The 13,982-nt window shown below is 38.9% G+C and overlaps 1 protein-coding gene across 13 annotated transcripts in view; it reads left to right on the top strand.

Moving 5' to 3' along the window:
* TRIM37 (tripartite motif containing 37) overlaps positions 1–13,982 on the top strand; it is a 133,740-nt gene that overhangs the window by 102,347 nt on the left and 17,411 nt on the right. For 7 of the 13 annotated variants that reach the window (XM_021067287.2, XM_013981116.3, XM_084984959.1 and 4 more), the window contains exons 20-22: positions 202–330; positions 979–1,168; positions 4,140–4,258. In XM_021067287.2, the coding sequence (XP_020922946.2) occupies positions 202–330; positions 979–1,168; positions 4,140–4,258 (438 nt within the window). The remainder of the gene's footprint in view (positions 1–201; positions 331–978; positions 1,169–4,139; positions 4,259–13,982) is intronic. The other 6 variants (XM_084984962.1, XM_084984961.1, XM_021067284.2 and 3 more) reach the window with 1 other exon arrangement.

Genomic DNA, 13,982 nt, shown 5'->3' with positions numbered 1-13,982 from the left:
GCAAAGTGGAAATGCTTTTGGCATTAACCCCCCCCCCCCCCCAAAAAAAAAACAGTTGGGGCCAGAGTGTTCTATTTGTTTTTGGACACAGTAGATGGAATTCCTTCCATGTATAAGATTAAACCTTTCTCTGACTGCCTAGATAATAAGTTTTGTGCTATTTTTTACCATAATCAGAAGTGTTTTAAAATGTCTTTTCAGCTGCAAATAAGAAGAGTAATTCACCCAAGCCAGCTCGGTCCAGTATAGCAGGTAGTCTATCACTTCGAAGAGCAGTAGACTCTGGGGAAAATAGCCGTTCTAAGGGAGACTGTCAAACTCTATCTGAAGGTAATTTTGGAGAGTTTAGAATATAATTTTAGTAGGTGGATGTCTGGTATTCTTGTAAGACAGCTTTAGAACTCTAAAAGCACCAAAAGCTGAAACTCAATTTGAAGCTCTTTCATCACACAATAGAACAGACCCATCAATAAGAAAATGCCATCATTAGATACCATATTCTGGACTCCTGAATTTTATTTCATTTCATTTCATTTATTTATTTATTTTTATTTATTTATTTTGTCTTTTTAGGGCTGTGCCCACAGCATTTGGAAATTCCCAGGCTAGGGGTTGAATTGGAGCTGCAGCTGCCAGCCTACACCACAACCCCAGCCATGCGGGATCCAAGCTATGTCTGCAAACTACACCACAGCTCATGACAATGCCAGATCCCTAACCCACTGAGCGAGGCCAGGGATCAAACCCGAATCTTTATGGTTACTAGTTGGGTTCATTAACTGCTGAGCCACAATAGGAACTCCAAGGACCGCTGAATTTTAAATAGCTGGCATCAAAAAGATGGGGATATATTTTAAAATTGTTTTTGAGTTTTCCTGCAGTTTAAAAATCTTTGTGTAATGAGATCTCCTAAAGTGGAAGCTAGAAAACTTTTTGTTTGTTTGCCTTCTTTCTGACTATCCCCTTCCTTTTCTGAAGGATCCCCAGTAAGCTCTCATTCTGGGAGCCGGCACAGTCCTCCCCGCGCTTTGACACATGGCAGTGTCAATGACATTCTGCCAAAATCTGAAGACCGGCAGTGTCAAGCTTTGGATTCGGATGCTATTGTGGTTGCAGTTTTCAATGGCTTACCTACTGTTGAGAAAAGGAGAAAAATGGTCACCTTGGGGTAAATTAAGTTCTTTTGTTTATGTAGTAGAATAATAGCTAAAAAGCTTTGTTTGGCACTTTATAAGACTGCTACCTAATGAGCAAAATAAATTTGCACTTTGTTAAGTTTTTAGCAGACAATTTGTTGTATTAAAAATGTAACCTTTGGAGTTCCCATTGTGGCTTGTGGTTAACAAACCCGACTAGCATCCATGAAGGCTCGGGTTCGATCCCTGGCCTTGCTCAGTGGGTTAAGTATCTGGCATTGCTGTGAGCTGTGGTGTAGGTCACAGGCATGGTGAGGATCCCACATTGCTGTGCCTGCAGTGTAGGCTGGTAGCTACAGTTCCAATTCAACAACTAGCCTTGAAACCTCCATATGGACTTAAAAAGACAAAAGACAAAAAATATGTAACTTTTAAGGAGTTCCCGTTGTGGCTCAGCAGATTAAGTACCCGACTAGTGTCCATGAGGACGTAGGTTCAATCCCTGGCTTTGCTCAATGGGTTAAGGATCCAGTGTTGTTGCAAGCTGTGGCATAGGTTGCAGATGTGGCTTGGATGTGGCTGTGGTATAGGCCAGCAGCTGCAGCTCTGGTTCTACCCTAGCCTGGGAATTTCCATGTGCTGCAGGTTTGGCCCTAAAAAAAAAAAAGTAACCTTAAAGTATCAGAGACCTTACTTTTTTTTTTTCTTAACAGAATGAGATAGTCCTGGTAGTTGTTTAAATATGTTAGAGCTCATTTTCACCGAATTAGGATAATAATATTGTATAACCTTGTGTGAACTATGCCTTTTGAGATTTTTGTTTTTTGTCAACTTTTTTTCCATTTCTCCCACGCTTTTCAAAGACATTCATGCTGGGTTGTATTATGTCCCTTAGGTCTTTTACATGAATTTCATGTGGAACAAAGCATTTCTAGCAATTTTAACACTGCTTTTCTGCTTTCATCTCATTTTTTTTTTTCCTCTGTGAAGGTGTCCTCCAAAACTCTCATTTGGAATCTTCCCAAAAGATTTGCATATATGGTCATCGGTACCTTTATCTCTCTCCCAGGAAAGAAACTCAAATCCCAGCCACGTCAGTTAAACTTGCATCTATTCAAAAGAGAGTGATTGTGGAAAGTATTGTCTGTGAATGTGCTCAATTAATTAATATCCTTCTGATCTAGGTTACGGATATTAAATACATTTCTAATTTTAAACAATGGAATAGTTCTACCTTGGAGACTGAAAAGAACTTTCAATTAAATTTAGAGAAAGATTAATATCCCTTAAGTTTTTACTTAAAATTTTATAGAATTTTAAGATCTGGATAATTACCAAATCTACAAGGACAGATGGTGGCTTAGTTTTCTGTTTCAATTCAAGCTTGAGCAGTGGAAAGGTGTTATAATCATTAAAGATTGTCTTGTCCTCCCCGTTACCCAACCTGTTTGTTTGTTTGGTTGGTTTTTGCTTTTTAGGGCCGAATCTACAGCATATGGAAGTTCCCAGTCTAAGGGTTGAATTGAAGCTACAGCTGCTGGCCACAGTCACATCTGCAACCTACACCACAGCTCATTGCAACGCCGGATCATTAACCCACTGAGCAAGGCCAGGGATCGAACTTGTGTTTTCATGGGTTCTAGTCAGATTCATTACTACTGAGCCACAATGGGAACTCCCCAACCTGGATTTATACATGTTCCTTTCAAGGTGAAGCTGCAACTCACTTTTATGTTTTATTTTGGAGACTTAAATCTGCCGTTAGTCATAATGTTTAAATGTGTATGAATGTACACTTTGGTCTAAACTGTAAAATCCTTTATAAATGTGTAAAGCTCTTAGCTAAAACCCTCATTTTTAATAATGGTTAATTATATCATTAGTCTGGCTTATGTGATGTTTTCCAGCTGTGTCTTTTTTCCTTGCCTGATTTAAGTTAGTGTAAACAAAAATTTTAAATACTAACAACAAATCATTCAAAAAATAGAAGTTAAAAAAGAATATTAAGTTAAAATTCTCCATTTTGATTCCCATCTGCTTTTATTTCCAATCCCCTGCCCACATACATTCCTGCTGTTCTTAATTATTCTTCTTCTGGCCACAGCCATGGCATGTGACAGTTCCCAGGCCAGGGATTGAACCCACACCGTAGCAGTGACCTGAGCTGCCACAGGGCCAAGGCCATATCCTTAACCCATTGCACAACAAGGGAAATCGCTGTTCTTAATATTTTATACATGCTGTATCTCCTCAGTTTTTATGCATATTTTAAGTAACTGTGACCATATAGGTTTTTTAATACAAAAGGTGCACCTTGTTTTTTCACTTAGTGTATCTCAAGTCTTTCCATATTGATGAGAATATATTATTTAGGCCTTCTATTTACATTTTTTTTTTTTTTGTCTTTTTGTCTTTTTTGTTGTTGCTATTTCTTGGGCCGCTCCCGCGGCATATGGAGGTTCCCAGGCTAGGGGTTGAATCCGAGCTGTAGCCACCGGCCTACGCCAGAGCCACAGCAATGCAGGATCCGAGCCGCGTCTGCAACCTACACCACAGCTCACGGCAACACCGGATCGTTAACCCACTGAGCAAGGGCAGGGACCGAACCCGCAACCACTGCGGATTCGTTAACCACTGCGCCACGACGGGAACTCCTACATTTATTTTTAAACAGGAACTTTTACTGGGATGATTGTAGATTCATAAGCAGTTATAGGAAATAATAACTGTGTACCTTACCTAGTTTCCCCTAATGGGAGCATTTTGCAAAATGCTGATCCATCGTCATAACCAGGATATTGACATTTATGCAGTCTACCACTTTATAACCTTTCATTGTGAGTCTTCTAGTGAAAATTTTAAGAATTAAACTTGAATTTAGCATTAAACACCAGTGCCCTATACCTACTTAGTTTCCTTAGTTTCTGGGCAAGAAGACAATCTAGATTATTATATCCCTGACTAGTTATACAAAAATATCAGGTTATTTTCTTTCTCTTTGAGGACTAATGCTAAAGGAGGTCGTCTGGAAGGAATGCAAATGACTGACTTGGAAAATAATTCTGAAACTGGGGAATTACAGCCTATACTACCCGAAGGAGCTTCATCTGCCCCAGAGGAAGGTAAGGAATGATAAAGCCATAATTGGGTGGGAGGCAGAATAATGATTTTTTTTTATTTTTTTTTTTTTGGTGGTGGTGGGGAGTAGTGGGTATAATAAAAAATTACTGAGATATCTGTCTGACATGCTTGATCTGAAAACAGCCTTCAGTGTTCCACTAAGTTTGATTTACTAAGATGTTGAGCATGGGGGAAGGCAAAACGGGTAACTGACTACATAAAGGGACACTTATTAGAAGGGGCACTTGCAGGGGGAAAGATCTGTAGATACTTCATTTGCTCATTCATTAAATGTGTTATGCCACCTACAGGTAGACATTGCTTTTTGGCTATATATGAAAAGACAAAATTGGATATGTGCACTGTCTTATGGGAAAACCATACCCCCAAACAACTAATTAGAGTAGTAAATGTTAAGTACCTCATCTTTTAAAGATTAACTCATCTTTAATTAGTTGTGATTAATGTTCATGGATTGCTTGCTCTTAGAGAAGTATTCCAAAATTTAACTACTTAAAAAAAATCCTTTGTGTGGTAATCAACTTCTCTCTGCTAGTTTATTCTCAGTTACATTTCTGGTATTCTTCTACATGTTCTTCCAGGTTCATTATGCTTTATCTAAAAGCATAGAACACATTTTGTAATTTTGAGTTAATGGAAGCTGCTTGAAACAAGGCTGTGTATGTTGTCCTTGCTTGTCCTTTATTTGTTAGAAAAATACATCAACTTTATTAATGATATTTGACATTGAAGTTTTTTTCATTTCTCAGTGGAACTGTGCCACCTACCACCTCTGCACTCATTTAAATTTTCAACAATTGATGAATTGTAGCTCAGAGCATATATAACAGGTGCCAGCATCTACCTCTGGCTGCCCTGAGAATATGTGTGGGTGGTGGTGTGTTCAGGTTCTTTAGTTAAAGAACACTAAACATTTTGATCTTTCCTCTTTGTTGGTGCTCCTGTGGCAGGCATCATTATCTCGGTAGATGAGATTTAATGGAAAAGATATTTAAAATGAAATGTTGTTTTGTTGTTTTTTTAATTTTATTTTTTTGTCCACACCGTGGTCCACAGACATTCCTAGGCCAGGGATAAAACCTGAACTGCAGCATTGACCTGAGCTGCAACATTGACAACTCTGGGTCCTTACACACTGAGCCACAGAGGAACTGCTAAAGTGAAGTGTTGATTATTATAACATTAGGGGGAAAATATCATGATTGTTGATCTTTATAGAACTGACCTGTAGGGATTAGCTAGTTTCCATGTATTTGTACATGCTGATTATAAATTTCAGTGCCTTAAATTTTTGTAGCAAGTGCTGTAATTATAGGATCCTTTTATTTATGCAGCGTTTGTGTACTGCTTCTAATTTGCCTGGCATTGTTTTGATGCTGGTGATAAAGTAATTCCTGGACCTACTGCTTAATTTAGTGTTTTCTGCTTGACACCATTGACATTTTAGGTGAGGTGATTCTTTGTATTAGAGGGCTGCCCTGTGTATGGTAGAATGTTTAGAAGCATTCTTGGTTTTTAACCACTACCTACCAGTAGTACCACCTCTGAATTACAGTAACCAAAAATATTTCCAGATATTGCCAAATGTCCTCTGAGAGGCAAAATCATCCCCAGTTGAGAACCACTGGTTGAGTTGAATAACTCAGCTAGGGGTGCCAACTCCTTAAGGGTCAGGTGCCAGAGTTACAGATGGGACCAGGTTGTAGTTCTTGGGTACACTGGATATGCGTAGGCGATGGTGGGAGCTGGGCCGGGAGAGCAGTTGAAAAACCAGCCATCAGGGGAGTTCCCTTGTGTTGTAGTGGTTAGGACTTGGCACTTTAATTATGTAGCCTGGGTTCAGTTCCTGATCTGGGAACTGGGATCCCACATCAAGCCACTGGATGCTGCAGCCAAATGAAAAAATAAAGGAATTCCCTAATGGCTTATGGGATTAAGGATCTGGTATTGTCAGCTCATAGCAGTGGCTCAGATTCTGTCCTTGGCCTGTGAACTTCTGTGTGCCATGCGTGTGGCCAAAAATAAAAAGTAAAAGCAAGAAAGGAGAAAAAATAAACCACTGCTTAGGTATCAGAGGCCAGTTAATAGCCAATTTTAACTCATTCTATGAGACCACCATCACTCTGATACCAAAACCAAAGATGCCACAGAAAAACTTACAGACCAATTTCACTGATGAACATAGATGCAAAAATCCTCAACAAAATGCTAACAAACCAAATCCAACAATACATTAAAAGGATCGTACATCATGATCAAGTGGAATTTATCCCAGTAATGCAAGGATTCTTCAATAACTGCCTTCACCTCAAAAATTCACAACATGTCAGCAATTTTTTAGGTAAATAGCTAGTTAGCACTGCAAAAAGTTTTGACATTCGTTCCATTTCTTTTTCAAAGCTAATCATTAACAGCTTATTCTCAACTGGAAAAAGGCATTTTCCTGACTACATTTAGGACCGCTTATGCACTTTCAAGTGCGTGAACCTGAGATGTAGTACTAAGTGGTCAGTCTTTTCCTTATTTAAGGAGTGTTATGGTGATATAAAGACCTACATACAGGCCAATTTCACTGATGAACATAGATGAAAAATCCTCAACAAAATACTAGCAAACCAAATCCAACAGTACTTTAAAAGGATTGTACATCATGACCAAGTGGGATTTATCCCAGGTATTCAAGGATTCTTCAATATCCGCAAATCAATCACTGTGATATACCACATAACAAACTGAAGAATAAAAACCATATGATCCTCTCAATAGATGCAGAAAAAGCCTTTGACAAAATCCAACACTCATTTCTGATAAAAACACTTCAGAAAGTGGGCAAAGAGGGAACCTACCTCAACATTACCAGAAAACTAACAGCTCATCAATGAATTTGGCACAGTCACGGGATACAAAATTAATACACAGAGATAGACTGCATTTCTGTATACTAACAATGAAAGGTCAGAAAGAGAAATTAAATAAGCAATTCTGTTTACCATCACATCCAGAAGAACAAAATACCTAGGAGTAAGCCTACCTAAAGAGACAAAAGACCTGTATCCTGAAAACTATAAGACACTGATGAAAGAAATCAAAGATGACACAAATAGATGGAAAAACATACCATGCTGCTGGATTGGAAGAATCAGTATTGTCAAAATGACTGTGCTACCCAAGGCAATCTACAGATTGAATGCAACCCCTATCACATTACCAAGGACATTTTTCAAAAAACTAGAACAAAATATTTTAAAGTTTGGAAGCACAAAAGACCCAGAATAGCCAAAGACATCCTGAAAAAGAAAAATGGAGCTGGAGGAATCAGGCTCCCAGACTTAAGACTATACTACAAAGCAGCAGTCATCAAAACCGTATGGTACTGGCACAGAGACAGAAATATAGATCAGTGGGACAGATAGAAAGTCCAGAATTCAACCCATGCACCTACAGCTAACTAATCTATGACAAAGGAGGCAAGAATATACAATGAAGAAAAGACAGTCCATTCGATAAATGGTGCTGAGAAAACTGGACAGCCACATATAAAAGAATGAAATTAGAACACCCCGTAACACCATACACAAAAATAAACTCCAAATGGATTAAAGACTTAGATATAAGACCAGATACTATAAAACTCTTAGAGGAAAACATAGGCCAAACACTCTCCAACCTAAATTAGCAACATCTTCTCAGATCTACCTCCTAGAGTAATAACAGTAAAAACAAAAATAAACAAATGGGACTTAACTAAACTTGAAAGTTTCTGCACAGCAAAGGAAACCCTAAACAAAACAAAAAGACAACCCACAGAATGGGAGGAAATACTTGCAAATGAATCGACTGACAAGGAATTAATCTCCAAAATTCATAAACACCTTCTGCAGCTCAATACCAAAAAAACAACCCCATCAAAAAAAATGGGCAGAAGATCTAAGAAGACATACGGATGGCCAAAAAACACATGAAAAGATGTTCAACATCACTCATCATTAGAGAAATACAAATCAAAACCACCATGAGGTACCACCTTACACCAGCCAGAATGGCCATCATCAAAAAGTCTACAAACAATAAGTGCTGGAGAGGGCCTGGAGAAAAGGGAACCCTATTACACTGTTGGTGGGAATGTAAATTGGTGTGGAAAACAATATGGAGATTACTCAGAAAACTAAAAATAGCACTACCATTTGATCCAGCAATCCCACTCCTGGGCATCTACCCAGAGAAAACCGTGACTTGAAAAGACACATGTACTCCAATGTTCATTGCAGCACTATTTTCAATAGCCAAGACATGGAAACACTCTAAATGTCCATCGACAGAGGAGTGTCTAAAGAAGATATGGTACATATACACAGTGGAGTATTACTCAGCCATCAAAAGGAACAAAGTAACGGCATTTTTAGCAACATGGATGGACCTAGAAATTACCATGCTAAGTGAAGTCAGTCAGACAATGAGACACCAACATCAAATGCTATCACTGACATGTGGAATCTGAAAAAAGGACACAATGAACTTCTTTGCAGAACAGATACTCACAGACTTTGAAAAACTTAGGGTTTCCAAAGGAGACAGTTTGGGGGGTGGGGGGATGCCTTGGGGGTGTGGGATGGAAGTCCTATAAAATTGGGTCGTGATGATCATTGTACAACTATAAATGTAATAAATTCATTTAGTAATAAAATTATTTTAAAAAAACACCCAAACCTGCAACTCTGTAAGTTACAGTAAACAGGCTAATCAGTAGTGCTACCGAAGCCCATCCTTGGAATTTGTTGCTATCTAAACAACTTGTTTACCACTAGAGGCTGGGCACTGAGGAGACTAACTGATAAGGCTGAAAGAAGGGCGGAGATGGGCTGAAGGAGCTCTGTGCCTTTTGGAATTTGCTTTGATCATGAGAGGAAAATGGGGCCTTCCTTACTGCTGTGGGTATTATTCTGTTATCAGCAGGAGCAGATTCTCAAGAAACCTTTATTTTTTAGACCAGTAAGCCTTGGGAAAAAAGTTGAGCAGGGTCATGTTAGACCTATGCTTAGGACAAACAAGCCTCTTTATTCTTGTCTGTTTTTTTTTTGTTTGGATTTTTTTTTAGGGCTGCACCTGTGGCATATGAAAGTTCCCAGGCTAGGGGTCGAATTGGAGCCGTAGCTACCAGCCTACACCACAGCCACATCAACGCCAGATCCAAGCCAAGTCTGTGACCTACACAGCAGCTCACAGCAACGCTGGATCCTTAACCCATGAGAGGACAGGGATTGAACCCAAGTCCTCATGGTTACTAGTCCGGTTTGTTACCACTGAGCTACAACAGGAACTCAAGGCTCTTTATTCTTGAGCAGAGTGCCTAAAAGAAAATTTTCTGGCGTTCCCATTGTCGCTTAGCAGGTTATGAATCTGACTAGTATCCATGAGGACACGAGTTCAGTCCCTGTCCTCGCTTACTGGGTTAGAGGATCCAGTGTTGCCATGAGCTGTGGTGTAGGTCACAGACTTGGCATGAATCTCACATTGCTGTGGCTGTGGCCTACGCCGGCAGCTGATTCGACCCCTATCCTGGGAACCTCCGTATGCTGCAAGTGTGGCCCTAAAAAGACAAAAAAATTAAAAAAAAATTTTTTTAATTTTCTCTGCTAGATCACTGTAAATTGGTGTCTCTCTCCTCTTGCTCCCTCACCACTGGCAATCTGTTTGAAGAAACTTTAAAATAAGACATTCTTTGGAGTTCCTGTTGTGGCTCAGTGGAAACAAATCTGACTAGTATCCATGAGGACGCAGGTTTGATCCCTGACCTTGCTCAGTGGGTTAAGGATCTGGCGTTGCCATGAACTGTGGTGTAGGTTGCAGACGCAGCTCAGATTGGACCCCTAACCTGGGAACCTCCATATTCCGTGCTTGTGGCCCTAAGAAGACTAAATAAATAAAATAAGACATTCTTTGTATTACAAGTTGGGAATGTGGGACAACTCAGGTGGTCCTTAACTGCAGTATAAGCCTTGGTAAGAGTTTTAAGTGTAACACATTATTCAATAATTACCCAACAATGTTCACAGCATTTTCCAGCATTTGAATATTCACTGTAGGGTACAATTCTTGTAAATACCAGAAACTAAACAAAAATTTTAAAAGATATATACTGAATAAAGAGCTTGAAAAATATGATAAGTATTTAAAGAATAACTTAAAATTTGGGGAATTTCTGGGAATTCCAGTCTTGTTTGTGAATCCTGGAGGTTAGTATATGTCAGGAATTCAGAAACACTAAGCACCAATAGTCAAATTTGTGCTATAATTTCAGTAACTCATGTGGGTTTTAGAATTTTTAGCAGCAATTCCATGAAAAGGCCACAAGGTGGAGGTGGAGCTTCATGTAAGAAGCTGGTTTAGGCTCTAAACTATGTCATAGCAGGAAAGTTTTTTTCACTCTTCAGAGGAAAGAGATTTCAGAAGCATCCATACATGTAGACTACATCTTCAAAGCATTTAAGGTAGAAATAATACTATTCAAACTCTCCTTGAAAAATAGAAAAGGAATAAGCCATCTGGTTCTACAGTTTTCTTTGTTGGTAGTTTATTAAAATATCTATTCGGGTTATCTATTTTTATCTGAATGAATCTGGGTAATTTGAAAAAAAATCAAAGAATTTGTCCATTTCGTCGGCGTTCTTGGTTTCATGAGCATAATTTTTATACTGTTCCTTATTATCCTTTTAATGTCTGTAGAATCTGTAGTAGTGTCCCCACTTTTATTACTGATACTGCTGTTTTTGTTTGCTCTTCTTTTTTTCTTGGTCTGCCTAGAAGCTTTTCAATTTTATTGACCTTTTCAAAGAACTGTTTCACTGATGTCTCTTTCTATTGTTTTCCTGCTAATTATATTTCTGCTCTTTATTTCCTTCCTTTTACTTGTTTATTCTTCTAGAAAGAAGAAAGTTTCTACTTTCTACTCTTCTAGAAAGTTTCTTAAAATAGACAATCAGATCGTTACTTTGAGGCCTTTTTTCTTCTAATATAAGCCTTTAATGCTATAAATTTCTTCTTAAGCACTGCTCTAGCCATATCTCAAAACCTTTTTTGGTGGGGGGTTCTTTTTAGGGCCCCACCCATGGCATATGGAGGTTCCCAGGCTAGGGGTCGAATCAGAGCTGTAGCCAATGGCCTACACCACAACTCACAGCAACGCCAGATCCTTAACCCACTGAGCAAGGCCAAGGATCAAATCCTAGTCCTCATGGATGCTAGTCAGGTTCGTTAACCGCTGAGCCATGACAGGAACTCCACATCGCAAAACTTTTAATATGTTGTATTTTCATTCAATGCAAAATGTTTTCCATTAATTCTGGAAAATTCTCAGCCATTTTCTCTTAATATATTGTCTCTCCTTTTCTATTTCTGTAGCTGTTTAGGTGACACAAGTTGAACCATTTCCTTTTATCCTCTTGTTTCTTAACCTCTTTTTTATAATGGTCATCTCATTTTTATTTAATACTCTGGTTAGTTTCCTTAGTTCTGTCTTAAGTTTTTTAGCCTTGCTTAAATTCATCTGTTAATAGTTTGAGCTATATCTTTCATTTCTAAAAAGTCTATTTAGTAATTTTTAAGAAATCTTTTTTGTTTACACATTAAACAGAATTATGTAGTCTCTTTCAAGTTTTTTTGTTTGTTTTGTTTTTTTTGTTTGTTTTTGACCGTGTCTGTGGCAAGTGAATGTTCCCGGGTCAGGGATTGAACCCACACCACGTTAGAGACCTGAGCTGCTATGGTGGCAATGCTGGATCCTTAACCCGCTGTCCCTCGAGGGAACCTTCTTCAAATTCATTTATTTTATTAAGAATTCATGATATTAGAGTTCCTGTCATGACTCAGTGGTAACAAACCCGACCAGTATCCATGAGGACACAGGTTCAATCCCTGGCCTTACTCAGTGGGTTTAGGATCTGGTATTGCTGTGAAGGTCACAGGTGAGGCTCAGATCTGGCATTGGTGTGCTGTGGCATCGGCTGGCAGCTGCAGCTCTGATTTGACCCCTAGCCTGGGAACCTCCATATGCTGCAGGTGAGGACCTAAAAAGACCAAAAAAAAAAAAAAGAGTTCGTGATATCATCCTTCTGTTTGTATGTCTGCTGATTCTTACTTCAGGTGGGCTGGTTGCCTTGTTTATAAATTTTGATCAGAACATACTTTTTTGAGACTTCCTCTCCCCCTTGTGAGAATTCTTTTTTTTCCCTCCCTGTGATAATTCTTGCAACCTGGATTGTAGAAGCTTCCCCACCAGAGAGGTCATTGAGATATGTTTCAGGAGTGTTCATGAGCATTTTTATATCTGCTTAGTCTGTGGCAGATAATTTCATCATCTCTTTCCTCTTAGCATTGATGTTTGTTTCTTGTCTTTACCTGGTTTTTCGTATACTAAAGCAATTTTGGATTGTATCATGGACATTTTCAATATGATTTTTTGAGACTCTGGGTCTTATTTAAATCTGCCAATTTGTTGATGCTTTAGATTCTCGCTTACACCAATATGCTTTCCCTCTTTACTTTTCATAGTTCAAAGGGCTGCTTCATGCATTCTGTCCAGGTTTTATAGCTGCTTTCAGTGGGAAAGATATAGTGGAATGTGCTTACTCTGTCTTACCTAGAACCTACCCTCCAGAGGATTTTATGTTGGCGTTATTCCAATAACACTACCTTCTGACCAGTTTTTACATTGCTTTCCTATAACTTGAACCTCAACTCTAAATCCCAATCCTGAATTAACCACACAGGCCTTAATTTGAATTCTGAGCTGAGCTGAGCTCAGAGACGAGATGGAATTCCTTGTTGTCTTCTTCCTGTACGGTAGATGGGATTTTTTAGTTTAATCTTTCAGCAAAAATTTTAGTTGTATGCAAGGAGTGCAATTTTAGTCTCAATTTCACTCCCCCACTAGTTTTCTTTATCCTTTTTTGTCTCTATTCCCTCTTTTAACAATCAACTGCACAGGAGTTCCTGTTGCAGCACAGTGGAAACGAATCTAACTAGGAACCATGAGGTTCTGGGTTTGATCCTTGGCCTTGCTCAGTGGGTTAAGGATCTGGCATTGCCATGAGCTGTGGTGTAGGTCACAGATGCGGCTCGGATCTGGTATTGCCGTAAGCTGTGGTCTAGGTCACAGACACGGCTTGGATCCCAAGTTGTTGTGGTGTAGGCTGGCGGCTAGAGCTCCGATTTGACCCCTAGCCTGGGAACCTCCATAGGCGGTGGGTGCAGCCCTAAAAAAGCAAAAAAAAAAAGAAAATTAACTGCAGAAAACCAAAATTGGAGGCCCAAACAGGTTAATAACTCATTTGTCGCTAGAATTACTGGAATTTTTATACACACATAGATATAAGTGTAAATGTGAATTTGTGTTTATGCATGTTTATATTTGTATGTGTCTTAGGCTAGAAACTATCTGCTTTGAATCAGAATTAAAAGAACTCCTGTTATAGAATTCCCGCTATGGCACATTGGGTTAAGAATCCAATTGCAGTGGCTTGGGTCACTGTGGAGGCATGTGTTCAGTCTCTGGCCAGGAAACTTCCATATGCTGTGGGTACAGCCATTAAAAAAAAAAAAAAAAAAAAAGAGGAAAGAAAGGAAAAAAAGAGCTCCTGTTATCTCTTATGACTCTAGAAAAAACCCTGTGTCCCTGTGTTTTCTTTGGAAAAAATATTCTAAATATAA

Source organism: Sus scrofa, chromosome 12, assembly GCF_054392235.1.
Source record: "Sus scrofa isolate SSC_HxYL_T2T_F1_AM1 chromosome 12, Sscrofa_HxYL_maternal_Yorkshire_Landrace_v2.0, whole genome shotgun sequence".
In the NCBI taxonomy this organism is placed as follows: domain Eukaryota; kingdom Metazoa; phylum Chordata; class Mammalia; order Artiodactyla; family Suidae; genus Sus; species Sus scrofa.
Note: the sequence above shows the minus strand (reverse complement) of the source record. Positions and strands in the feature narration are given on the sequence as shown.